Genomic DNA, 25,518 nt, shown 5'->3' with positions numbered 1-25,518 from the left:
TTTTCAAAACCGTCATCCGCTATTTTTTTCCACACGCAACGACGAAGAAGCATAGACACACTAAACGACCGCTTTCTTCCGACCCAGTCGCCTCGCGCAAGGCCGAGATTCAAGTCCCTTAACCACCAAAATCACCCCAGCAACCTACCTACATCATGCCCGAGGACGCTCCCTACGACCCTTACATCCCCAGCGGCCAGTCTGGCGCTGGGGATAGCCATCAAGCCGGCGGCAACACGCGCACACAAGCTCTCCAAGCTGTAAGTTGACGCCATTTTCGTTTTTACCCTTTCTCCTGTCGATATGGGCTCGTCTCAAGTCCGTCCGGCCAACGTATGACGGGAGACGACACTTCCTTCCGGACGGCCAAATATCGCCCTGCCATCCTCTGCGCCTTCGCTCGGCATCGCTGTGCTGTATGTACAGCAGTTCTCATTGCAGTTATTCATCTCCGACGTCTCTGGGTCGGGTTTTCCATTTTCGAAAACGCATCTCGACGCCGCTTTATCCACTTCTCGACCACGACCAGACCGGGCAACGCCACGATGATGTCTTCGCCATCAGAATCTCACCAAATTACAAGTCCGGCGGGGGCAGCCTTGATGGGATAAAAACGGGCACGAGCGATTGGACTTTCAACAACCGGCTGGTCTGGCCTGAACACCATGCTAACACATCTCCCCGTCCATAGCAAATCGACGATACGGTTGGTGTCATGCGGGAGAACATCAACAAGGTGTCGCAAAGAGGCGAGCGCCTGGATGCCCTGCAAGACAAGACGGATAACCTGGCTGTGTCGGCTCAGGGCTTCCGTCGCGGTGCCAACCGCGTCCGTAAGCAGATGTGGTGGAAGGACATGAAGATGCGTGTATGCCTCATTATTGGCATCATCATCCTCCTATGTATCATTATCATCCCTGCCGGTATGCGACGCCCTGATTTTATTCCGTTTCCCGTTTTCTCTTCTAGGTTTCGTGCTAACTCTAGTTGTTATTAGTCGTCGCGACTCGCTAAAGGAGCCATCCGTCTGGGCGTCTTGTTTTCTTCCCCGTTCACGACCCAGTCGGGCGTCTAGGCATCCTATGACGTAAACGAAATCGCGTTTGTACCTTGCGTGCTCCTGGTTGCCCCTTCTATCATTTGCCAAACAATAGCTATACGACATGCGACATGACCGCCTTTGTGCGCGTGCTTCAGTTCTTTGGCAAAGGTGGCGGAAATGTCGGACTTGCCGGGTGGGAAGAAGCTTTTGGCGGGTCAGGATCACAGTTATGGAATGGGGGTTCTCCTAAGTGGTCCTGCTGGAGTTGGTCCGACTATGAAGCACACAGTTGTTTTTTTCCCCTTCTCTGTTAAGCGACGGCCCTTTTGGTTTGGTTCCAATCGCGACAGGGCTTTCGCGGTGGAGGACCTCCTCGTGGACCTCTGATAGGACGGTCAGCAGCGGATGGTTCTCTGCTTTGTATGTGTGATGGATGGCGGGCGTTCTTTCCCACTAATTAACACCTACCGTGGCATGGGTTTGCACTGATAGTGCTGTTCGGTTCTGCTACAGCTTGTTTTGTTGAGAAACTTTATACACTAGTATCTTGTCAGGGATCTTGTCGAACAATATTCGATTGCTTCTCAAAATCTTCCCAAGATCGATGCCGTGAGACAATTTCTGGGTCAAGTCCGTGGTTTGACGATTTTGAGCAAGGCGTGGAGAAGACCCGAGCATTGTCTGAATCGGCTAGGGAGTGCATCCCGATATAGATGCTAAAATTTACGAGAAGAAATCCGAGTATTGAAGAAGAAAGAGAACACATGGAAGAACCATCTTTAGACTCCCCAGATGTATGGAATTCGAACCTACAAATACGAAGTAATTACAACAAAGAACAAGATGCGAGGGGAAGACCCGGAGGGGTTATAAGAGGACAAACCCAGTAAGGTATAGTTGAGTCTGGTGACTAAGCTCTGTATTTTTGCCACGGTTTCTCTGGCGTTGAGACCTTTCCGGCATCGGGCAAGTTTCACACACCTTATTAGGTTCAGCGGTCCAGGTGACTAAAGTTGTCGAATTTTTCCAGAGCGGGCCGATCTCCCCCGGAACAACAAGCATTTCTCGTCGCCCACTGGTCAATTCGTAGTAGGTACGTTGTAGGTATTAATTACACAGGGCTCCCCCTCCCACGAGTCAGTCAGAGCAGGTACATTTAGGCCCGAGACCAACGTTCACAAAAGTAGTGGTACCTAGCGTCGTCCCTGGCAATCGCTGGCCTCAAAAAAAAAGGAAAAAAGAAACGAAAAGAAAAGAAAGTAAGAAAAAAGAAGAAGAAAAAAAGAGACAGAAACAAAAAGTCGTTGAAAAAAGAAAACAGTAGACTCACGCCTCACATTCCCTCTCAATTATCAATAATCGTCCTCCCTACTAGCCATCAGTTGGATATTTTTCCGGTACTCAATTAATTCCTGGGCGTTGCCAGCCAGCACGCTGGGGGAGGAGATAGTCGTTGCTGCCCCGGTTCTCGGACGTCCCACAACCATCCCATCCCCAGGTCGTGGATCTTTTGTGATTCATAGCTCCAGCAGGTAATTACATGACACATAACACTCACCTGGCCTTGACAGCCTTTTCTTCCCTCGGATCCCTTGCTTTCGAATCTTTCAGTACCCTCGACCACGTCGCTGCTCTCACGATAGTTGCGTGCTTGGGACTAATCTCTCAGTCTCTTCAGTTCCAGCTACCATGCTTGCGGTTGGCTCTGCCGTCGTTCGGGCTGGTGCTCGCAGGGTCGTACCCCGAGCCCGGCATCGACAAGCCCTGACCGGCTCCCGCCTGGCGCCTCGCGCCGGATCGTTGCCACTGGCTGCCGTCCGCGCCCTCTCGACGACCTCCGCTCGTTCCAAGGAGGCCTCGAGCGATCGTACCCGAGCCATTATCATCCGAACGCTAAGCCAGATCGGTAGCCGACGCGAGGGCCAACAGTACCTCTCCTACTTCACCTCCGTCTCATCTCAAAAGTTCGCTGTCATCAAGGTCGGCGGCGCCATCCTCACCGATTACCTCGACGAGCTCTGCGAGAATATTGCCTTCCTCTACGAGGTCGGCCTTTATCCCGTCATCGTCCATGGCGCTGGGCCCCAGCTGAATCGCCTGCTCGAGGAAGCCGGCGTCGAGCCTGAGTTCGAGGAGGGCATCCGTGTCACCGACCCCAAGACCCTGACTGTCGCCCGCCGGCTGTTCCTGGAGGAGAACATGAAGCTCGTCAACAAACTGGAGAGCCTGGGCGTCCATACCCGCCCTCTCACCTGGACTCTCACTGCCGACTACCTCGATAAGGAAAAGTGGAATCTGGTTGGCCAGATCACCAAGGTCAACAAGGAGCCCATCGAGCAGTCCATCCAGCAAGGCTACGTTCCCATCCTGACGTCCATGGCCGAGACGCCCGAGGGTCAGATCCTCAACGTCAACGCCGACGTCGCGGCTGCCGAGCTCGCCCGCGCCTTGGAGCCCTTGAAGGTCGTCTACCTGTCCGAGAAGGGTGGCCTGTTCAATGGCGAGACGGGCGAGAAGATCTCCCACATCAACCTCGACGAGGAGTACGACCAGCTCATGTCGCAGTCGTGGTGCCGGTACGGCACCCGCCTGAAGATCAAGGAGATTAAGGAGCTCCTCGACACCCTGCCCCGGTCTTCCAGCGTTGCGATTATCCATCCCAGCGATCTGCAGAAGGAGCTCTTCACCGACTCCGGTGCGGGCACCCTCATCCGGCGGGGCGACAAGATCGAAGTGGCCACCGAGGTGTCGCAGTTTAGCGACTTCGGAAAACTCAAGGAGACCTTGCTGATCAACCGAGAGGGGCTCGACGCGGAGGCGACAGTGGACCGCTACATCGATTTCCTCAAGGGCACCCCGTTCAAGGCCTACTACGACGAGCCCTACAACTGCCTGGCCATCGTCCTCCCGCCTGGCCCGGACCGATCCCATGCTACCCTCGCGACTCTGGGCGTCACCAAGAATGGGTGGCTGAGCAATGTTACGGAGAACGTCTTCAACGCTATCAAGAAGGATCATCCCCAGCTGGTTTGGACTGTGAGCCAGGAAGATGAGAACCTTTCATGGTTCTTCGGAAAGTGTGATGGCAGCATTGTGAACGACGGGAGCGTCCTGTTCTGGTACGGCATCGACAGCGTGGAAGAATTGGGTGGCTTGACCAAGGAGTTCCGGGCCTCCGGCCAGGCCATGCTGGGCGACTCCAACCTCGAGGCCCGACTCCGCCGGGCCGCCCAGACGTCGAGCCGGAACTTGCACGCGCACGCCTCGCAGGTCCGCAGCTTCTCTACAATGGCCCGTCGGCCGCAATGGGGAAGGGGGACCGCAGTGGCCCCTTCGATCGTCGGGTCTGCCAACCGGGCCTATTCTACCACGACCAACCCCAACCCTCCACTGGGCAAGAAGAACGCCTCGAACGACGTCCCCTCTCGGGTCGGCCTGATCGGTGCCCGTGGCTATACCGGCCAGGCGCTCATTGACCTTCTCAACACCCACCCTAACATGGATCTCCGTCACGTCTCGTCGCGCGAGTTGGCGGGCAAGAAGCTGGAAGGCTATACGAAGCGGAGCGTCACGTATGAGAACCTCAGCCCCGACCAAGTGGGCGAGCTCGAGAAGCAGGGCGCCATCGATTGCTGGGTCATGGCTCTCCCCAACGGTGTTTGCAAGCCTTATATTGAGGCCATCCACGAGGCGCGGAAGAACGGGGCCGACCGCAGGAGCGTCGTTGTCGACCTGTCGGCCGACTACCGCTTTGACGACACCTGGACCTATGGTCTCCCCGAGCTCACGAAGCGATCGGAAATCTACAAGGCCACCCAGATTTCCAACCCTGGCTGCTACGCCACTGCCGCTCAGCTCGGCATCGCCCCGCTGGTGGAGCACCTGGGCGGAACCCCTTCCGTGTTCGGCGTCTCGGGCTACTCCGGGGCCGGCACCAAGCCCTCGCCCAAGAACGACGTGACCCTGCTCGCGGACAACCTCATGCCCTACAGCCTGACGGATCACGTCCACGAGCGCGAGATCGGCAACGGCCTCGGCAGCGACGTGGCCTTTACGCCGCACGTTGCCTCCTGGTTCCGCGGCATCCACGCGACGATCCAGATCCCGCTCAACAAGACCATGACCTCGCGCGACATCCGGCAGATCTACCAGGACCGGTACGCGGGCGAGAAGCTTGTCAAGGTCGTCGGTGAGGCGCCGTTGGTGAAGAACATTATGAACAAGCACGGTGTCGAGATTGGCGGGTTTGCGGTCCACAGCTCCGGCCGCCGCGTGGTGGTCTGCTCTACTATTGACAACCTGCTCAAGGGCGCGGCGACTCAGTGTCTACGTACGTTTTCCTCCACCCCCTTTTTTTCGTTCCTTCTTTTCTTCTTTTCCCGTCCGTCTTCTTTTCACACCCGCTTGTTATTTTGGTGTCACAGTCAACTAATGAACCTTGCAGAAAACATGAACCTCGCCCTGGGTTATGCCGAGTACGAGGGCATCCCTGTCATGTAACGGGCCCCAGGATCTCTCTCTTGGGAGGACTGATATCCCTCGTCGTCGACGACTTAACATCCCCTGATTCGACTTTGCAGTTTTTATTATCTCTTCGGCATGGCATGATCGAATTCTGGCGCCGAGAAAGCGGTGCAACGCAGAAGAGGATTCAAAAGAAAAAGAAAAAACGAGTATCGGGGGTTCTGCCATTCCGTCTCGTTGATTACAATTGTTCTTCTTTGTCCTTCCAAGATCCTTTGACTTTGTTCTTTCTTATGGTGGTGGGATGGAAAAGTCTTGGTCGAGACTTTCGACGACGAATGTGGAGGATCTTCGGCCTCGGTGTCTGTCATTGTATATACTAGGTGTGAGGTACTGGCAGGGCAATACAAGATGATTTTTTTTTTTGAATTTCTACGACGGGTAGAGAACTATCTCTGTGTGAACTAAATGCGATGAAGTGAAGTACAAGATGTGGCACGAAGAATGATCGTGCTGTCTACCTAGGTAGGTAGGTAGGTACCTGTAGTTAGAGTACATATTGTAAGGAGTTTCGGCTATAGTGAAGCATCCTGCCACTTCATGGCATCCTTAAAACCTGGAATTCCGCTCGGCTTTTCAGAACCCAAACACTTTTCTCCGACCTCGAATACATAAAGTGTTTGCAGATTTTCCGAAAAGTAAAAGAGGTAACCTCAGTGGACATCAGAAGACCCAGTCTGCGAGGACCTGCACTTGGTGATGCTTGGGAAGGTCTACATCTCGACCTGCCTCATCTTCCAGCTGAGTGAGCTCAATCCTCCTGCCTCAGCTAGTTTGAGGGTACATGGTCTTGGTTGCTGTAAGAAGTCGCCTCAAACCCAGTATGAGGATTTTGCGTGGTAGAGTGATTTGTTATCTGGATGTTTGAGGTGCGCAGGGTCATGGTGTCTGCGTCCTCTCGATGTTTCGACACTGAAAGTCACGGCGGGAGGAGCTTGGTCGTTAATGGTCGTTTCGTTTCTTCGAGAAACAGAGAGCGAGGGATGGGAAATCGGACAATGGAGTCGTAACGAGGCCTTTAGATCTGCTCCAACAACCGCTTTCTCCTCCGCTCGATGAGCTCCTGCTGCACCTCCTCCATGGTTGGAATCACCCAAGTATTACCATCTCCTGCGTCTCCCGGCAACGGCTCCCAGCCTGGTGGGGGTTCTTTTTTGCCCGGCCCGTTCCTGAGCATGTTCTCGAATGCCTCCTTCTCCTTCTGCGCTTCGTACGCCAGGAGTTCTTCGTCCTCTTCTCCGGGGGCGTAGCCATAATATGCGGCGTCGACGTTCGGTCGCCGAAACTCGGACTTGTCCGGTCCCTTCTTCTCGCCCGCCTGCGCTTGGGCCGCCTCGAAGAGCTCCTTCACACCGGGTAGTTCCTTCGCGCGACCGAAATAGCGGTACCCTTTGCCTCCGCCGGGGATCTCGCGACCTGCTTCGTCGTACACGCGGGCGCCGCCGCGCATGTAGTTGGGGCCGCCGAGGTTCCGTATCTGCACCTCCCACATGTGTTTCTCCCGCATGAGGCGGTTGATCTCGTCGTTGAGGTCGCGGATCTGGTAGTCGCTTAGGGCCGAGTCCTGGATCTTGGACACCTTGCGCGAGATCTCTTTGAGGACCTGGCCTCGCCATTTCTCGGCCACGGGGATCGAGTCGATTTCGGTGATCGCCTTGGGGCGGCGGGTGCGGCCCGCGTCGATGATGCCCAGGTCCGCCGCTTGCGCTTCGCGGAAGCGGAAGAGCATCGACTGGGCTTTCTCCGAGTTTCGCGCCTGCGAGGGAAAGAGAAAGGCATTGTCAGTATTCTAGTATTTTCTTTTCCTCGGCGACCATCATGGGAAGCAAGGTGTCGTAGCAAACGTACCATCTTGACGGTTCGACGAGGGCAACTGAAATGATGCCTTTCTGAGGTTCTATGGGGACGGGACACCAGTTGCTTTAATGGTCTGGGGCGCAAAAGCACGAGATGTCAGTCCTGATCGGCCTTGTAGGTAGCAAAGTAACGGAATTGTCACCGAGGCGAATGAAGCAGCTTGATTGAATTGGCCCGTGCATTTCCCCTTCTGCGTGAGCACAAACGCGATGCTCAATCAAAGGCCTCTCGGTCTGATTAGTCATCATTACCTCAACACTCCGTGATAGCTTACCCACCACCTGAGAGCTACGGCAGGTACCTACAGAGTAATTACAGAGTAATTACGGACTTGTTCACCAAACAACCACGCACACATCACATTACCCACAACAAACTCGGGACCCCAACTGCTCGCTCTATTTCTTTCGTCGGATATATACACGTCGCACCCTTGAGAGAAGAGGCGCAGCCACTTGGCTAGCCGTCCAGAATGCGGCATTCGCTTTGGCGCTCGCCGGCGCTGCTCCTGGCCGCCACAGCGTCCCTCGTCCAAGCCGTCTACAAGGACGAGGTCGGCCACCTCGACTATCACTACGAACTGATTGGCGTACCTCAGATCGAGACGACTCTCTTTCACAGGCCACGCAAGGACGACCGCGCGAGCCTCTTATATACATTGAGCGATGTGGGCGTCGTGGGCGCCGTCAACCCCGGCAACGGAGCCGTCGTGTGGCGCCAGATCCTCACAGGCAATAATACACAGGCGGGGGGCCATCTTCGGGCCGCCGACGGAGAGGACTGGGTCGTATCGGCCTACGGAAACTCTGTGCACGCATGGAACGCGCTCTCTGGTCGGAACACCTGGTGGATGGATTTTCCCGGCCAGGTCAAGGACCTCGAGCTGATGGAGCTGACCGAGCAGGATCGCAAAGATGTGCTGGTGCTCTTCGAAGAGGATGACGGCTCGGCGACGCTACGGAGACTCCACGGCCAACAGGGAAATGTGGTTTGGGAGTTCAAGGATCACGGGAGGGACGTGCCGCTCCAGGTATCGAACAATATCGAGAATGTCTTCCTCGTCAGCCTCATCGGCCCCGTGCCCTCCCAGGGCCTACGGGTGTCCGTGCACGATCCAGCGACTGGCAGAAGAATCGATGATATCCCGTTGGCGGCCAAGGGCGAAGTATCCGGCAAGGAAGACGTCATCACGGTGGGCGGTAACTCGGCGTCGCCCATCATGGCATGGACCGACAAGAGCACGGCCAAGGTCAAGGTGAACGTGCTAGGCACAAAGACGAAGCAGGAGTTTCCCCTTCCTGCCGACACGGTCGAAGTGGCTCTCCACGCACCGCACCAACTCCAATCGGAGCCTCGTTTCCTGGTCCACAGCCGAACGAAGCAAGGGAACAAGGGCGAGGTCTACCACATCAATCTCAAGAATAACGAAATTACCAAGGCGTACGAGTTACCTTTGCTTCCCGGGCTGGGTACCTTTTCCACAAGCTCCGAGGGTGCCAATGTATACTTCACCCGCGTCACCCAGGACGAGGTGCTGGTCTTCTCGTCTGAATCCCACGCCGTTCTCGGTCGTTGGCCCAACAAGCCCGCGGCTCAAGGTGTTCAGGCGGTCCATGGCGTTTCCGAGGTTGTGAAGAAGGCTGATGATAGCTACGCCGTTCGATCCGCCGTCGTGACGGATGCAGATGCATGGGTTTTGGTCCGAAACGGCGAGACGGGGTGGAGTCGTCCCGAAGGTCTCACCGGGGGTGTTGCGGCTGCCATCGCCGAGATCCCGAACGATGAGGAATTCGCAAAGACCCTAGAGCAGGAGGCTCATAGCAGCGTTCTGTCTGCGTACATTCACCGGGTGAAGCGACATATCAAGGACCTGGAGAGGCTCCCCGACTATTTGGCTTCGATCCCTGGACGCTTCTCCAGTAGCATTGTCGATTCAGATGTCCCGGCAGCCACGCCACTGGGGCTTGCGCGGGACAGCTTCGGTTTCCACAAAGTGGTCATTCTCGCCACCAAGAGAGGCAGGCTCTACGCTCTCAACACCGGTGATCGGGGAAGGATCATTTGGTCGATCAAGCCTTTTGAAATGCCTCGGGGCCAGCTATGGGATGTCAAAGGCATCTTTGTCCAGAATGACAAGGGCCTGGTCACGGTCCGCGGTTCTTCCGGCGATTATGTGATTGCCAAGATCGAGAATGGCAAACTAGTGGACGTGGTGTCTCCAGGTACATCGCCTGTGGTTCAGTCTACGGCAGTTGTTGACAGCGCTTCCGGACAATTTCTCCTCCCCATCGGACGGGATGGCACGGTGGGCGACCTTCCCGCTTCTGGGAGACCGGCGCAGACACTGGTAGTACGCGGGAGCGAGGGCGAACTCAAGGGCCTAACCTGGACGACCGAGGACGGCGTGGCCACAGAAAAGGTTTCGTGGCTATTCTCTCCCCCGGCCGGCGAGTCGATTGTCGAAGTGGCAATGCGGGCCGCCCACGACCCCATCGCGCAAATCGGACGAGTACTGAGCGACCGGAGAGTGAGGTACAAGTACCTCAACCCGAACACGGCGGTGGTTGCCGGCCTCAAGCCAGACGATTCGACCCTGACGATTTACCTCCTCGACACCATCTCTGGGCAGATTCTGTCCTCTACGAAACACGAAGATGTGGACGGCTCCAAGGGAGTAGACTGCGTTATGGCGGAGAACTGGTTCGCGTGTACCTTCTTCGGGCACCACGCGACCCAGGATGCCAACGGCCAAGCAGCAGTGCCGGGACGGGGGCTCAGGGGCTACCAGATCGTGGTCACGGACCTGTACGAGAGCGAGGACCCTAACGACCGCGGCCCGCTCGGGCACGCGGCCAACTTCTCTTCCCTGGAGCCGGTGGACGAGCCGACGGAGGTGCCCCTCCCGTCGCTGGTGACGCAGGCGTGGATGCTCTCGGCCCCGATGACGGCGCTGGCGGTGACGCAGACGCGGCAGGGGATCAGCAGCCGGCTGCTGCTGGGGTACCTGCCGGAGGAGCACGGCATCGTGGGGATCCCGCGGCAGATGCTCGATCCGCGCAGGACGGTCGGGCGAGACCCGACCCCGCAGGAGGTGGAGGCGGAGGGGCTGATCAAGTACGGGCCGGTGATCGAGGTGGATCCGCGGCAGGTGGTGACGCATCTGCGGGAGGTGCTCGGGGTGAGGGAGATTGTGACGGCGCCGGCGGTGGTGGAGAGCACGAGCCTGGTGTTCGCGTACGGTGTGGACGTGTTTGGGACGCGGGTGGCGCCGAGCATGACGTTCGATATGCTGGGGAAGGGGTTCGATAAATTGACCCTGATCGGGACGGTTGCGTCGCTGGTTGTTGGTGTCGCGTTGTTGCGGCCTTTGGTAAGTCCCGCCCCACCCCCTTTTTCTTTTCCTTCACCCCCCATTGCTCCCCTCTTGTTCCTTTCTTCCTTGTTCTATACGGGCCCATTGGCTAACATGCTATACCACTAGGTCCGAAAGAAGCAGACGGACTTGTGGTGGAAGGCTCCAAGGTAATTCCGTCATACTGGTAAGGGAGGCAAAGAACGAAAAGCGAGAAACGAAAGAGAATGTTGTATGTATTATACGTATGAACATGACCCGGTTCGCGATAGACGATGCGCTCAGGGGGCTTGGGAGACTCGACACTGAAGTTGGGGACAGTCGTTCGCCGTCGTTATGATATGTGTTTTGTGTTTTGCTTTGTTCAACTTGGCCTCGAATGCTCCCTGGGAGTGGTGGCAGTTCTTCGGATGGTTTGTATTTGTTGATGAAGGTGGTAGCTGAGAACAAGTGCCACACCCATCTCGAGGCTGTCTGCCCAAAGACAGATGATAGTATATGGGGCACATCTGTTTGTTGATCCTAGAACATCCCACCTAAGATGTTCTCCTATCTCCTCGCGTCGGTTTCGTCCCATCGGCAAATGTGAAGTGGAAGACCTAAGTACCTAGGTACTAGGTAGACAGGTACGATTACATAAGGCGGCTGGTAGAAGCCTTTTCTATCTGTACCGAAAATGTCTGGCCCTACGCGGGTATTCCCGTGGTTTTGGGGGACGGGACATCAGCCCTATGCTGGACAAGCGCTATGAACGTGGTTTAGCGTGGGTCAGCTCACGCAGTTGTACATATACCTACTATTCCTACTAAGTACATAGGTATTCTCCCGTACACAGGTACTTGTACCACGGAGGAGGGAGGCAATCACCGTCGTTGTACTCCCCCTGAATCCGAAACCGAGAACCCGCTACCGGTATCCCGTCAGATTGAAATGAAGTCTCTTCTTTTCCATGCCCCCCCCCCCGGTTACAACCACAGCAACAACGGCAACAGCAAAAAAATATAACGACATCACGGACAGCGTTGAAATCAAACCATCAATAACCGTTCAAGTACGAGAGAGAACAGAAAAGAATTGACAGAGCTGGGCCTTCGCCGGCCAAATTGTAGACCGCCCAGACACGATTGAAGATGCAGCAAAGAAAATCACACACCAAATCGAGGAAGGGCTGCTTCGCATGCAAGCAGAGGCATGTCAAGGTGCGTTCCAATACGTTATATACCGAGTCACTTACCTATTCACATATTCCCCGCCACTGACCCCTGACGACCGACCCCTGTATGGCATGACGATGGTCTTCCCCATCGTCACGTTGGACTCTACTTTTAACGATTAATACTGACATACACGTGTAAACACATGTAGTGCGACGAACAAGGCCCTCCCTGTGTCAATTGCGTGATCCGCAGTACCGAATGCCTGTATCCACCGCTTCCCAAGTCTCCCACCTCTCGTCCGAAGAGGAAACCAGAGTCGATCCGAATCCTCAACGACTCACAAGATGCCACCTCTTTATCCTCCTCCAACTCCTCATCCTCGTCAGCAACCCCACCGTCGTCCTCATCATACCCATCGTCAGAAGCGTTGCGGTCCAGGCACACGTCGAGAAGTGACTCCCAGCGACTACGAGTGCCTGATCTTGCGACACCTCGTCGTTCCCCCTTCCCTTCACCTTCCCGCTCCGCCTCCGCCTCTGCCTCCGCCTCTGCCTCCGCCTCAGCCTCAGCCCTGACCTCCGTCACCCTCCAATCACCCCCGCGATCAATCTCATCGTCTCTGTCATCTGGGTCTCTGTCTACCTCTCGAAGCTCAGACCGGATGCTTGAACTCGAACTCATGCACCGATGGTCAACACGGACCTGGACTGCCGTCCAATGCCTTCCCTCAGAGCAACCATTCCTACAAAACTTCCTGCCACGGATAGCCCTGCAAAATGGTTTCATCATGGATGGCATTCTGGCCATGGCTGCCGCCGACATGGCCATCAACTCGTCCTCCGATCCCGCAGTCTCGTCGTCCTACCTCCGCACCGCCCTCGAGTATAGCAACCGAGCGAGCGCCGACTTTCGCACCCGCCTTTCCGACATCAACCGAGACAATCTTTACCTGCTCTACTATTTCGCCATGATCGCCGCCTTCTTTAATTTCACCATCCCTGCTCAACGACTCACCCCGCTCGACCACGCTGACATGGCCTTTGCCATGGTGCTCGGCGCCACCAACATCGCCACGGTGAACATCGAGTGGCTCTTGGACAGCCCCGCCCAGCTCCAGAGTTTCAAGGACGGCTTAAACTACCGCCTCGAGCTCCTCGATACCCTCGACCTGGACACACGCGCCGCCATCGCCGGCATGTCCTCCGTCATCCAGGCCGTCCGCCTGCCTCCCGAGGAGACGGACAGCGGGGATCTCCCGGCAGGACTCGGTCCTCTCGCCGTCGAAAACTTCAACTACCAGCTCGCGGTGGGGCAGACCAAGTACGCCTTCGCCGAAGAGCACCATCGCGACGTCATAACCACCAACTTCCTGAGCGTCATCGCTGTCGCCGGCCAGCCTTATGCCGATGCGGTCCGCGCCCGCGAGCCCGTTGCCCTCTTCATCCTCATGTACTGGGCCGTCCTTGTCGACCGCTCTTCCACCGACCCTTCCAACGGCTGGTGGGTTGGCAAGGCCGGCCGGGACCTCGTCGCCGACATCTCCGAGCTTCTCTACCGGTCCCCCATGATGATGGCCGTTCCTGAAGTGCGCAACGGCATTGCCTGGGCGCGGATGCAAGTCGGCTTGCCGCCCTTGTCGGGCTGCGTGTGGATCAAGGTGGGGGAGGGGCTGAGATTAATCGACACCGCGCCATCAGATGCCCTGGAAGCGGTTTGAGGCGTTAAGTTGGGGCTGATGAGAGACATTTGTGTATAGCGATCTGGTTCATTTCTCTTGCGTATTTTGTCATGAAACCTATAATATTTTCAGTTAACATTTAGTCTGACATGGTCTTATGAAATTTATGAATATGGCATAGAACTGCAACAGGACACATATAGGCACAGATTGATACAAGATGAGGTATGGTATAAATAGGACAGGGTAGCCAGAACCGAGAAGGGGGGGAGAAAGAATAAAACAAAAGAAGAAGAAGAAGAAGAAGAAGAAAGGGAGAAGGGGATGGGACGATGGGACGATGGGACGCGTGTCTTCGATTTAGAACCACCGGCGTCCCAGCACTTTTTCAACCTCTCTAAGGTCGTACGCTTCGCGGTTATGGAGCAAGATGTCCCTGCGACCGTTCACGCTCGGCGACGACGACGACATCTTTTCAAACACGTCGAGCCAGGTGATGTCGGTGTAGGGCGGGGCGTCGCTGGAACAGACCGTACCCGGGGCCGGAAGGTCGCCGTGCAACCAGTAGTTGGCCATTCGTTCCGCGGCACAGGCCGAGGGGACGTTGATTGCGCAGTGCTGGAGAAGGGACAAGGGACAAGGGACATGTTGTCAGTTCTTTTACTCTTTTGACAGAACAGAGGAGACAAAAATGAGCCGAAAGAAGAGGTGACGAGGAAGCGGCCGGCTACGATGGGGTGCTCCCGAACCGCGTCCAGGAGATCCCAGACGGCGGATTCGAGGGATGAGGCTGTCGCATTGCCGCCTGCCAGGGCGCAAGCTGGGTAGCCTGCTTCTATGCAGGTTTCGAAGATGTTAGCGAAGGCTTTGTCGGTGTCGAGCCATTGTCTTCAAAGTCGCTACGTCGGAGATGTCCGGTTAGCGGGGATGTCGAAAGATGGGTGAACGGGTAAGAAGGGGCAAAAGAAAAGAAAGCAAAAAGAAAAAAAAGAAGAAAAAAAGAAGAAAAAAAAAAGAAAAAAAAACCCAGGCGACACATACCCATGAGCATGGTAGTATTCGTGAGGGTTCTGGACTCCGTCGATAATCATCTTGTCGATCTGTTCAGGAAACATGGAGGCCACAGTTGCGCCCAATGTTGTGCCATACGAGAATCCCTATCGTACCGCCCCCCAGAGTCTTGTCAACCCCTCGACTGATGTGGTGTCTTCTCCCTTTTCACTTGGACATCTTAGACTCTCCTGTAAACTGGACAGGTCTCGGGGACTGTTTAGCACAAACCCCAATACCGCAGCATACCATCCTCATCGAGCGCATCGACAACGCTAATTAGATCCCTGGCAACAAAGGCGGTTCCGACAAGACCAGAAATATTGCCCGAATGATCGAGACAGATGTTGGAATCGGCCTTGGCTCGCGCCCATTGCATCCTCGGAGCAATGTCGGACGAGTCGTAGCCCAGGACGGCGCCCTCACTCATAGTAAAGATTTCGTGGAGGCTGTCTGTACATTTGAATGGCATAGTTTTACCAACGCCCCTGACCGGTTCCATGTCAGAGAGAAGGGGGGGAACGAACAATGGAAGATTGGAGCAAGGGAGAGAAGACTTGACGAGGAGCCTGCCATGGCTTTCGAGAGACCCGAATTCCCAAAGACTGTGTTTGGGAGATCGGTTGACGTGTCGGCTAGCCGCTGATGGGCTGTGGTTACTCCCGAAAAGCCTTCTTATGCGGTTGCCCTTATGATTGACTATATCGACTACCTATGGGTAGATGAACCACAAAGAGAGTTGAGCTCAACCATCGACACCGTTCAACGCTTGCCGTTTATATGACGCTGAGAACCTTGAGGCACCATGAGTAAAGTGAGACATGCCCTCCTCTCATCGGAAGCCAGTAGAGTAAAGAGTCAAGTTCTGAAGGACTGCTCAGCTTTGACCTCTTTTCTCAAGCCCGGAGAAATGACGTGTCCGCGTATACGGCGCAGGACAGCGCCATAATAAATCCTGGAGGAAAGTAATGGCGGTGAGCTCATCCATCGTTTCGGTATATGGGGCACATATCCAAGACACTGCTGTACGAAGTACAACGTACCTGGTAGTCGCTGAAATACGCGTATTGGATGTACACGTAGTTCGAATACGCGTATTGGAGAGGAAAAGTTCCCGGACACTCCTGACCCCTGACCCCTGTATCCCTACTCCACATACGTTTTGTACTAACCAGGCTTGGCTAGCAGAGATCTTGGCTCGGGAATCATCAGTTAACTAAGCCTATTAAAGACAAGTGGGGTTCTTACCTAGATGACATGGTCTTGGTACAGAACTTCACCCACGTCGACAATCGTGTCCCATCTCACCTCAGCTCAGTTCACCGTTCGTCACCTCCGCCATCACAGAAAGAATCCTTGGCCTATTCGCCCCTGCTCGAAGACGGGCCCTCGATACCCTTCCCTTTGTCATTCGAGTAGTCCGGTGGCGCTTCGTCCTGCGTCTCTGGTCTTGGAGAGCTCCGCGGCCTGATCTGAACCGCATCAAATCCGCCCTCTTCCACCGTGCCCCGGCTGCTTGACCCTCCCACTCCGGGCCGCCCAAGCCGGAGGCTCGCCTTGTACGTCGAGGCCGTCTCAAGAACCAGCAGTCCGTCCTTGAACAGGTCCCACGGATCAACCAGGAAAAGGATTTTAGGTTGCCGCCGTACATCCGAGATATGCACCAGGACAGAGACATGCTTGTTTGGTTCTTCGTCCGAAAATGCTTCCTCCGAGTGGATCGAGAACTGTCGGGCCTTTGAAGAAAAAGAAAAAAAGAAAGAAAGAAAAGAAAGAAGTCAGCAGGAATGGCACACGTCACATATATGCGGAACACTGTTGGGACAAAGGTGAAAAGTATGCACCCAGCAAAAGGAGCAACCTACCCTGTCCAGTTCTGCCTGCGTGAGCTGGAAACCACTCGTCTGCGGCCGCTCCATTGCTTTCACATCCAAGTGGTACATCAGCTTATTGTACCCTTGCGCCTTGCCCGTTCTCCCCTCGAGCCGCATAAGGAAGGAGCTGAAGCGGCCTTGAGAGTCGACGAACGTGAATGCCGATGTAGTCGGTCGCCTCTTGGAACGCGGAGTCCACATTGTTTCGGAGTTATATTGTGGGCCCAGGATGGCCCCCAGAGCGTCGGAGACCTGTGGAAACGGTCAGTTCGTCATCAGGGGGTTGTGTGTGGATATAAGAGGTAAAAAAAAAACTCACAATCATCTCTCCCACGTCGGCGTCCCGATGTGCAAGGCCCACGATGCGGTCAAACAGCGTCAGCGGCCGTGTGTGTTGCCCGAGGATCGCACCCTCTTTTTGGTGGAACTCCATCTCCCCGATCGTCCTCTTAAGTGATGGAAGCGTGAATGCGCCGGGAAGCTGCCTCGTTGGCGCGAGCCTGCCGCCCATAACACCGCCCTGCGCCGTCCGGGCCACGGCCGCACTATACGATGGGAGCGACTCAGATGAGCCGTTCCCCTGCTTGAAGAAGGACGGGTGGAACCTCTTCCGGTTGAGAAGCCGGCTAAACCGCGACGTCCCCTTGCCTTTCCCTTGCCCTTCTCCCTCTTCCGCGGTCTCGTAGCCAACACCGTCATCCGAGTGGGCATCAGACGGACCACCAACATCACCACCACCGTTGTCTCCAAGCCTCAGGCCCTCATCGGGCAACGTTACGAAGCCCCGACGCAGGAACACTTCCTCTACTCTCTCGATTCTGGCTGTCAGGGCAATAAGAACTAGGTCGCGGTGCTCAGTGGGGATGCTGAAGAATTCGCAAAGCTGCTCTACGAGCTCGAAAGGGTGCGGCTCTGTCTCGTAACCCGTGGGCATGTAGATGCGCAGGTCGCCGAAGTAGTCCGACTCTAGGAACCCTGTGCCCATCGTTTGGGCGCTCTGGATCTGCTGTAGCCCCAACGGTGCGCGCCAGTATTGCAGGATCGTGGTTGCCGAGAAGACGTCGACGCTGCGGAATTTGGCGCAGAGCTGGTCTTGATTTGGTTGGCCTGGGGGCATAAGTCTGTGTCGGACAGTGGTATGTCAGCTTGTTAAAAGAAGAAAAGAAAAGAAGAAAAGAAAAGAAGAAAAGAAAAGAAGAAAAAAAAAAAAAAGGGGGGGGGGGGGGGGGTCGGGGTATACCTGAACAGAAACTTGCTGCGCTCCCGGTACTGGGCCGATGAATCTTCCAGTAAGGTCACTTCGCCATGGGCTTCGGTGACGTTCGTTGCAGCTCGACTCAAAAGCCGACCCTCCAAACCAAGAGCCTGAAGCAACGGCTGGATTTTGAGGACGACATCCGCATTGAGAGCGAGAACGGGTAGGACCCCCGCAAACTGCGTCCGAAAGATAGTCCTGTCCGCTATGAGCCATGACTCCTTGTCCTCCACCGTGGAAAGCCTCTTGTAAGGTTGGTTCCTCTGGTCAGAGACGATGGGAAACATCTGCGCCTTGCAAAGTCGTTCCTTGTAGCAGGATTCTAAGCCGCCATCGTCCCGACTGGGGACGTTGATGAGGTTTTGAACCACGTGCGATGTGATGGCATGGAGGATGCTCTCGATACGTCGTGTTGACTTGGTCGCCGCCGTCGTCGAAGGCACCGCAACCGCTTCTTCCACAAAGTAGTTGATGTCGGCATTTGGGATGCGGAGCAAGGTGTGAAAGAGGGCCTCGAACTCCGGGTAGTATTTCTTCAGAACGTGGACTTTGGCCATCCATGCGTCACCTTCCCACACGCACTCCGAAGGCTTGACCCAGATACGTTGGCCGTCTTGCTGCCTGGGCGGAATACAGATCAGGCTGTCTCGGTTGAATAGAGTGCTGGTAACTCAGATGTCAACTGGGGGCTCATAGGATGATAATGCTGCGACGGAAAGTTGGGGCCCGGGGAGCAAGCAGCAACGAAAACATCAATCAACGGGGGAGGTCCTTTACTCACCAGAGTTCATCGGAGATTGCGGGTCCCTCCTCCTGGATATTCTGCATAAACGTCCGTATTGTGTCCAGTGAGACGTCTGGAGAAGCCTTACACCCGCGCAGACAGTCGGCATAGAACCGCACGCAAGGCTCGCCCGGAACTCTTAGTACATTGATGACCGGCCTCCACGCCGGATTCTCCGGGTCTGGGATGTCAATGAAGGAAACGAGCCCGGGTGCCTGGCCCATGAGGCTCTTAACGGGCATATACGCCGAGTCGAGAGGGGCGGACGAGGAATATCCCCGGCAAGGAACGACGGTGTCCCTCAGATTATAGAGCAATCCAAATACCGCGGTGCGTTCCAAACTATCAGCGCCGTCTGGCACGAGGGAGATGTCGAGGTACGTTTTATAGTACTCCCACCCGTCGCGGAGTACCCTGAGCCAGCACAATGACGACGGGGTGGGCGGGCTTGGCTTCAGAAGTTTGAAGTCTGGGTGGAGAAAATAGCCTGCGGAGTATTGACCGCTGATGCGAGGATATAGCGCGACATTTGCGGCATCCTGAAGCCATTCTATCCATTCGTCCTGGCTCTCCATTTCCACTGCCCCCCCGTCCATGTACCCCCGGTGGAGGGATCCGTAGGCCGCCTTCCGGCTGAAGGCAGGGAGGACTTGATACGCGGCGCTGCGGAGGTCGGAGGGCAAATACATGGCGCTTCCTAGACGGCAGGGACCCTTTTCGGAGGCAAACCAGAAGTCCGTTCGGGACTTGGGGTTATTCTTCCAACCGGAACGGAAAAGGAAGGCGAGATGCGACACCAGGACTTCCGGCCTGAGCCCGTCAGGTTTGAACACGGCCGACCGATGCGTTGCCACGATGGCGTTCTGAACGTCGGTGTGGAGCATTGTAGCCACGCCAAGGTATTCGAAGAGCCGTCGGCGGTCCGGGACGGCGGCAGCTTTGGGTTCAACGACGCGCATATTGATGCCTTCTGGGATTTCGGGCGTCCCGGAACCGCTGTCGGCAAAATACGGGCCTGTGGATTTGTAATGCCGAACCCAGGTACCATCTCGGAGCGGAATGATGGGCAGGGTGGCCAGACGTTGGGCGATGGTTGTCTCAGACGACTCTCCACCAGCTTTTCGGCACTTCTGTGAGGTAGGTTTAGAAAGGACGATGGAATACAGCGCGCGGCAGAAGTCGGCGTGCCACTCGGGGGACTTCTGGTCTAAAAACGCTTTCGGGTTCTGCTTCAGCTTATCGGACATGATGCCCATGAACCTCTCTTCGCCGATGGATCCGGTGCCCAGCAGTTGGAGCGCGCCCAGCCGGGTTTCCTCGGTGGCAGTATTCAAGAAATCGTACTTCTCTGACACCAATGTCCGGGCATCCTGCGGCATCTGCATGAAAGGATTCCCATAGCGGTCGCAGAAGAGATCCGGGACATGGGTCAGCAGCTTGGGATTCCTCCTCTCCCCGCCACTCTGACGCGTGTAGATCACCGGAGTGGTACGCAGCCTCTGGATCATACGGTTCCGCAGGTTCGTCATCAGCTGACTCGAGGGCGCCGTCTGCGGGAGGAACAAGATCCAAGTGTACCGAAGGGGGTTCTCCTTGGGGAGGCCGCTCATGTACAATGCCGCCTCGACGAAGGCGTCCGATGCGGCGACCACTAGGGCATTGTTCCAGGGCGAGTCGCCATGTATTTCCTCTCGGTTGGTGGAGAGAAGGAAATCAGCTTGCAGGAGGAAGTCAAAGCCATACTTACGGATTGGAAGGAAGGCATAGACGCTCTGCGGAGCGATAGAAGGGGTCTGGCAGTCCGGTTCCAGGGGAAAGGCTAAGACGACCTCGGAGCTGGATATGCCGGGTCGTCGAGGGTCCGCGGGTAGCTTGCTGGCCATGTGCCGCCAGACCAAATACTGCTTCTTCTTGTCGTTTTCGTGGAGATTCATCATCATGGAGGAGGGGTTACCTGACGTCGAAGGAGATTGTTCCTGGCGAGTGAGTACCTTGCTGAAACCGGTGCGCAATGGCTCGGTGGTCTTGAGGAATTTCTCGGGGTCCTGGTTTTTACCCCAGAGGCCGGGCTTTTTCCAGGTTTTCCAAGCATCTTTCTTTTCAATTTCAAGCCGTCGTAGTCTCCGTAGGAAGATGAGAACCCGCGCATCATACAACCGCAGCTCGTTCACAATGGCAGCTTGATCGCAGGTCTTGTCCAACTGCAAGATCATGGATGTCCATCCGGGAGTCGTCGCCTCTGGGAATGGGGCCCAGATCGGGGCGATCATGCCCAAATAGCCATCCCGCTCGAATTTGAACTGGTAATGCCCGGAGACAATGTGGACGGTGGAAGCTACTTTGAAGACAGCCTTGAAGCCAATGCCCTTCTCACCAACAAAGCCGGAACTCTTGCTGCGGCCGCTCTTGGTGCTCTGGCAGATGCGACAGATAGCCTCGACGTTGCGGCGGGAGAATCCGCGCTCGTTACAGTCGATACGGATGCTACCAGGGGAGTAGGAGATGCGTAGCGTGGGCACCACCGCTTCGTACTGGTTGTCGTCGGCATTCTGGATGAGTTCTAGAAGAAAATGAGTTGATGTTTGGTAGAGGTCGGCAGAGAGACTGTGGTGCAAGGTCAGCCAAATGTGTTCCTGCGAAGGATTCAAGAACCAAGCCTACAGAGTCAGACCGACTGTCTGACTACTTCTAACTTACACATCGAGGGCCGCCTCGAGATCTACGGCATTGTTACTGGACCTCCCCGGACCGTCTTCTAGGCCTTTGGCCTTCCGGATTTCACAAATGTGCGCTTCGGCCTCGAGCGCTGAGCGAGGAAACTCGGCGGCATTCATATCCGGTACAGATGTTGGTGTCGTGGTCTTGTTTAGTGCTTCAGTCTGGTTTGGATTCCCAGAAAAAGGATTCCCAGAAAAATAAATATAAAACTTTAAAAGGAAAGAAAAAGGACAAGAAAAAGGCAGACCGACGACTAGGACGTGGAAATATGTATGGAGTAAGAATAGAGGATGAGGAAAGATGAGTTGATGACCAGCCGTGTACGGTGTGGCTGTGAATCGTGATGTCTAGCGACGGAGGCTTCATTCAAGCTTCGCACCGAGTCTACTCTCTGTCTGTCTGTCCGTCCTTTTCTCTCGTATTCAAAATGTCCGGTATCAGTAACGACTGTGCAGTGTGCATTTGCGCTCGGTAAGTTCGACGTGGGCAAGCCCGAGAGGAGCCCCTCGTTGATAGTGGTGATTCGTGAAGGATTGAAGATGACATATAAAGGTACGGATACTTTGAGGCCCGCTGGCCGCTCTGGTCCAGTGGTCCTTGGCTATGGCTGTGCACTGTACATACAGTTTGTCTCGCCTTCCCCGCCTTCGCTTTGGGGGCTGTCGTAGCTTGTTCTTCGTTCTTTTTCCTGTTCCATGGCGTATCGTACTTTACCTCAGTGGCGCAGCCCAGCCACGCGACTTGATAGACCGCGTGAAATGCCATCGAAGGGTAATACAGGGATCCAATCATTCCCTTTCAGGTGACCGATTTTTTTTCTTTTTTTTTTTTGAATTCCGTACGCAAGTAGTAAACTTGTTGGCTTCTTGGATTGTCCCGTCTTACGGATACAGGTCGTATTCAGATCCCCGCGATCTACAGCTTAGGCTCCATCATGACCGAATGGAATCATGGGATGTGATGCTTCGGGGTCGAGTGAAAGTAATTAGGCAGGTTCCACGGTGGACAGAGGGACATGTAAATGTTGCGGTGTAGGTAGATCGTATCAATCCTATCTCTTATTATTGCCGAGCTCTTGGACATTACCTGAGGTAGGTACTCGGTATAGTGACTAAGGTACCTTACCTAGGCAACGAGATCCGGCTTCAATATGAGCCTCATCACTCCGTAGATAGCCCAGATCGGATCCCGTGGGTTCCCCACACGGTACACTCCGGGCGTCCCGACTCCGATCGTGTGGGCCCGCCCCCTACAACTTACATGTTACAACATGTCAACATCTTCACGTTATCGCACAGAGACTCGGACCTGGGACGCCTTCTTGCTAAGCGCGGTTGCCTTACAGGGCAAAACAAGATATTTGCCCGACTGCCATCTTGTGCTGGGCCATCAAAGGTGTTGTCTCGAGCTAGTTTTGGTGTTTTAGACTAAAAATCAATCGCAGTCTATCTTCCGGGAAATCAATAGCAAGGCTGCAAGTCTGTTTCACCGGGAACGATCTGCCTGATGCCTATCCATAGTTCTGTTGCCTTGATCTTGCCATGCGGTTTCCGTGTGGTAGCCACATGGTAGCAAATACCCTGGACAAGAAATTAGGCTATTTCCGATCTGGACTGCTCGAGGCAAGACTTCGCGGCTACGTTTCTGTCGGCCTAGTATCTGCAAACTATTCCTTTCGGCGAAGGATACTACCCCCTACTCTAGGCTCTTGATGCACGCGTGAGGACGAAATGGAAGAATATAAAAGTACAGTATTACTCGTTGGCCTATATTGCCCGACTTTAAATATATCTGTAGGATGCACTCTGGCCCCCTGCCGGTGTGATTATTGAAATTGGGGGACAGCAAACCGATAAGCTGTGGTCGATCTGGACATTCTATAATAGGCCCGTACGGGGCTAGCCGGCTAGGGTCTGACTAGGGATTGGAAACCTGAAGTTGGAATTTGGGCCTCCACGAAACCTTCTTACGGTCCTTCAGTGCCTCGTATTGGGGCAATTGTTTAGCGCCTCGGTGACTCTCACTTCGGAACTCGGGAGTCTCTCATGCTGTGCCACCTCGAGGCAGGCTGCCCGCTCGGTCCGTTGCCGTCCGCAAGGCGACACCGAGTTGCAGAAGGCGTTTGACACGGATACCTGCATGCGGCATGATGCATGCACCCTCCATCGGATGACGCCATCCAGTCTCGGAATGCGGTCGGTAAGCGGGTATAGAGTCGGAATAGACACACAGGCCCGCCGCCGCCACGATAAAGTAGTTGGTTGACATGGGATTATCTACCTCACCTTGCCTTATGGCTTGACAATATCAGTTTATCGTATAACTCGTGGGCTGAGCACTGAGCAGATACATATCCAAGTCATGTATTCGACAGAAGTCGATAGCTTTGTGGGCAGAGCGAGAGCGTGCCAGCCACCAGCCCTCTTTAACTGAAGGTGACAAGTCTTCGATGTCTCAAGCAACCGAGTGTCTGGTATTACGTGTAGTACGAACTCGATCGTCTGCCAAAGCTTTGGGCGTTCTTGGGCATTGCTGCATGGGCAAGGAAGGTAGTTAGTTTAAGAAAGGGACCCGCTACATAGCTGCCGGCTCAACTCCCCGTCCTGTCGTTCTCGATTTGCATCTGCATGATAATTGCTCATGCGCAATGAAATCCACCGTCCTTTTCCTTGACGTGCCATCTATTAGCTTACAGGCTATGCCATGCCCGAGGAGGCGAAGACCCTGCAAGGTCCGAGACCGACGCCCGACATCGAAGTCCACACAATTCATTTTTTTTTTCTTTCCCTCAAGAGAGAAAGGGAAAACACAGCAGAAAGGAAGAGGATGTAGACCAGAGCGTAGGAGTTTGGGGGCCCACTACATCTGCAGCTGAAAAAGGCGTGTTGGAAAGCGGTGACGAAGTGTAAAGTTGGCGGTCGCTGGTCGGCGACGTCAGGGGTCTCAGGGCTTCCGAATATTATTATTCACTTCCCAAGTGGTTCACGCGGCAACGCGTTGGCCACTGCTTCGACGAGGGTTGTCACACGTATTTAGCGGCCTGCTCTGGACGCTTAGCTGGGCTTCGATGTTGAGACACCGACTGTTTCGAAGATTCAGGTGCGTGTGAACTTCTCAGCCTGCCTTGTTGGTCACGTATAGAAAATGAGGCTGCTTGCAGGGTCAATCTTCGGTTAGATGACTTGTCTTTGGCAGCATTCCACGTATGTAGGCGTGCATCGAGGTCGAGGTAGTATTAAAGGGGCTCAACAATGGGGATGACGATTCACCCAGTCGTCACGTAACAAGGAGACATTTGAGGCGATATGAGCCTCAAGTGCCGAATGAAATGAGAAATCAAATTCATGTCGTCACAAAAATGGGCGTCGTCAGCTCACAGACGCAACACGAATGCCCGGTGGTTTTGGTTCGAAGAGAGATCAGATAGAGTGGTTGCCTGGATCGTAAATCAAACTGGATCTTGACCTGTACATTCATGAGGCGAAATTGGCATTTCGTTAGGCTTTTCGTCCTTGGGATGCAAACAAGAACTGGTCCTTGGGCGATACTGGCCGGACCGCTAGAGTTAGGTCTCACCATTTGAGTTTGGGATCCATAGGCATCGTCAAGCGCCACGACGTTCTGGACTGTCCAACCAACAATAAGAGAACCGGTTACTCCGCGCCTGCGCCTGAGAAACAACCATGAGTGAGCGGCCGTTTGTCGTCAAGAGCAAGTCCATGGCTCGCCCCGCTAGGCACCTATTGATTAATAATTCATTACACGTACTCCCTAGGCAAAAATCGGAGAAGGATACCGTCAGTGAACCGAACTGGGCGACTTGTCGAATAACATCGTGACCTGACGCAGAAATAGCACAGACAAACGAGGCGAGAACAGCGTAGAAACGAAGGAAGAGCAGTTCAGGCGACACCGACTTCAACCGCTCGGTAGGGATGGTCAATACTACCCTGGAGATGGGGTTCTTTCCGTGGGCCGTGTGAATTCTTTCGCAATCAATGAGCTGGCGGAAGACGGCCTGGTGTGTGATGCGGCTTTTGCGCTTCGATTGCATGATGAGGAAGAAGTTAGAATATTCTTTTATTTTATGGGTGACACCAAATAGAACCCCAATTAAAGGGGTCAGGGCTAAAGCCGAAGAAGGGCGGGGCGACCGAGTCCCTGAAAAATACGAAGCGGAGTTTTGGCGAACCATTCCGCAAATTATTTTGGCCCGCATGAGGCAAC

The 25,518-nt window shown here is 54.9% G+C and overlaps 9 protein-coding genes across 9 annotated transcripts; 5 read left to right on the top strand and 4 right to left on the bottom strand.

Moving 5' to 3' along the window:
* Window positions 1-155: 155 nt before the first annotated feature.
* SODALDRAFT_337441 (synaptobrevin) lies at window positions 156-1,014 on the top strand (the record flags this gene model as incomplete). The annotated part of the gene is made up of 3 exons (XM_028612686.1): window positions 156-260; window positions 692-923; window positions 998-1,014. The coding sequence occupies 3 exons, from the start codon at window positions 156-158 to the stop codon at window positions 1,012-1,014; spliced, it is 354 nt and encodes a 117-aa protein (XP_028463251.1).
* Window positions 1,015-2,731: 1,717 nt separating this feature from the next.
* SODALDRAFT_283888 (N-acetyl-gamma-glutamyl-phosphate reductase) lies at window positions 2,732-5,542 on the top strand (the record flags this gene model as incomplete). Its single annotated transcript, XM_028608437.1, has 2 exons — window positions 2,732-5,372; window positions 5,487-5,542. 2 exons carry the CDS (start codon window positions 2,732-2,734, stop codon window positions 5,540-5,542), a joined length of 2,697 nt encoding a protein of 898 aa, XP_028463250.1.
* Window positions 5,543-6,584: 1,042 nt separating this feature from the next.
* SODALDRAFT_320769 (Pre-mRNA-splicing factor ISY1) lies at window positions 6,585-7,417 on the bottom strand (the record flags this gene model as incomplete). The annotated part of the gene is made up of 2 exons (XM_028609561.1): window positions 6,585-7,322; window positions 7,415-7,417. The coding sequence occupies 2 exons, from the start codon at window positions 7,415-7,417 to the stop codon at window positions 6,585-6,587; spliced, it is 741 nt and encodes a 246-aa protein (XP_028463249.1).
* A 331-nt stretch (window positions 7,418-7,748) lies between these two features.
* On the top strand, window positions 7,749-11,337 carry SODALDRAFT_316901 (DUF1620-domain-containing protein). The gene is made up of 2 exons (XM_028609325.1): window positions 7,749-10,793; window positions 10,905-11,337. Exons 1-2 carry the CDS (start codon window positions 7,896-7,898, stop codon window positions 10,947-10,949), a joined length of 2,943 nt encoding a protein of 980 aa, XP_028463248.1. The 5' UTR covers window positions 7,749-7,895; the 3' UTR covers window positions 10,950-11,337.
* A 399-nt stretch (window positions 11,338-11,736) lies between these two features.
* Window positions 11,737-13,894, top strand: SODALDRAFT_66094 (hypothetical protein). Its single transcript, XM_028615566.1, has 2 exons — window positions 11,737-11,974; window positions 12,141-13,894. The coding sequence occupies exons 1-2, from the start codon at window positions 11,906-11,908 to the stop codon at window positions 13,647-13,649; spliced, it is 1,578 nt and encodes a 525-aa protein (XP_028463247.1). The 5' UTR covers window positions 11,737-11,905; the 3' UTR covers window positions 13,650-13,894.
* Window positions 13,895-13,970: 76 nt separating this feature from the next.
* SODALDRAFT_320766 (hypothetical protein) lies at window positions 13,971-15,236 on the bottom strand (the record flags this gene model as incomplete). The annotated part of the gene is made up of 6 exons (XM_028609560.1): window positions 13,971-14,228; window positions 14,342-14,498; window positions 14,652-14,710; window positions 14,777-14,868; window positions 14,910-15,113; window positions 15,188-15,236. The coding sequence occupies 6 exons, from the start codon at window positions 15,234-15,236 to the stop codon at window positions 13,971-13,973; spliced, it is 819 nt and encodes a 272-aa protein (XP_028463246.1).
* A 785-nt stretch (window positions 15,237-16,021) lies between these two features.
* Window positions 16,022-21,407, bottom strand: SODALDRAFT_283794 (hypothetical protein; the record flags this gene model as incomplete). Its single annotated transcript, XM_028608432.1, has 7 exons — window positions 16,022-16,396; window positions 16,475-16,786; window positions 16,854-17,655; window positions 17,775-18,452; window positions 18,571-19,679; window positions 19,728-21,177; window positions 21,271-21,407. 7 exons carry the CDS (start codon window positions 21,405-21,407, stop codon window positions 16,022-16,024), a joined length of 4,863 nt encoding a protein of 1,620 aa, XP_028463245.1.
* Window positions 21,408-21,650: 243 nt separating this feature from the next.
* Window positions 21,651-22,363, top strand: SODALDRAFT_66043 (hypothetical protein). Its single transcript, XM_028615565.1, has one exon. The coding sequence runs from the start codon at window positions 21,895-21,897 to the stop codon at window positions 22,324-22,326; it is 432 nt and encodes a 143-aa protein (XP_028463244.1). The 5' UTR covers window positions 21,651-21,894; the 3' UTR covers window positions 22,327-22,363.
* A 53-nt stretch (window positions 22,364-22,416) lies between these two features.
* Window positions 22,417-25,345, bottom strand: SODALDRAFT_381596 (hypothetical protein; the record flags this gene model as incomplete). The annotated part of the gene is made up of 15 exons (XM_028615176.1): window positions 22,417-22,540; window positions 22,645-22,699; window positions 22,781-22,871; window positions 23,316-23,475; window positions 23,522-23,588; window positions 23,664-23,744; window positions 23,785-23,823; window positions 23,887-23,928; window positions 24,100-24,212; window positions 24,278-24,373; window positions 24,561-24,663; window positions 24,763-24,802; window positions 24,868-24,917; window positions 24,949-25,023; window positions 25,099-25,345. 15 exons carry the CDS (start codon window positions 25,343-25,345, stop codon window positions 22,417-22,419), a joined length of 1,383 nt encoding a protein of 460 aa, XP_028463243.1.
* Between the last annotated feature and the right edge of the window lie 173 nt (window positions 25,346-25,518).

Source organism: Sodiomyces alkalinus (genome assembly GCF_003711515.1).
Source record: "Sodiomyces alkalinus F11 unplaced genomic scaffold SODALscaffold_11, whole genome shotgun sequence".
Taxonomy (NCBI): Eukaryota; Fungi; Ascomycota; class Sordariomycetes; order Glomerellales; family Plectosphaerellaceae; genus Sodiomyces; species Sodiomyces alkalinus.
The sequence above is the reverse complement of the archived record's forward strand: the minus strand, read 5'-3'. Positions and strand labels throughout refer to the sequence as shown.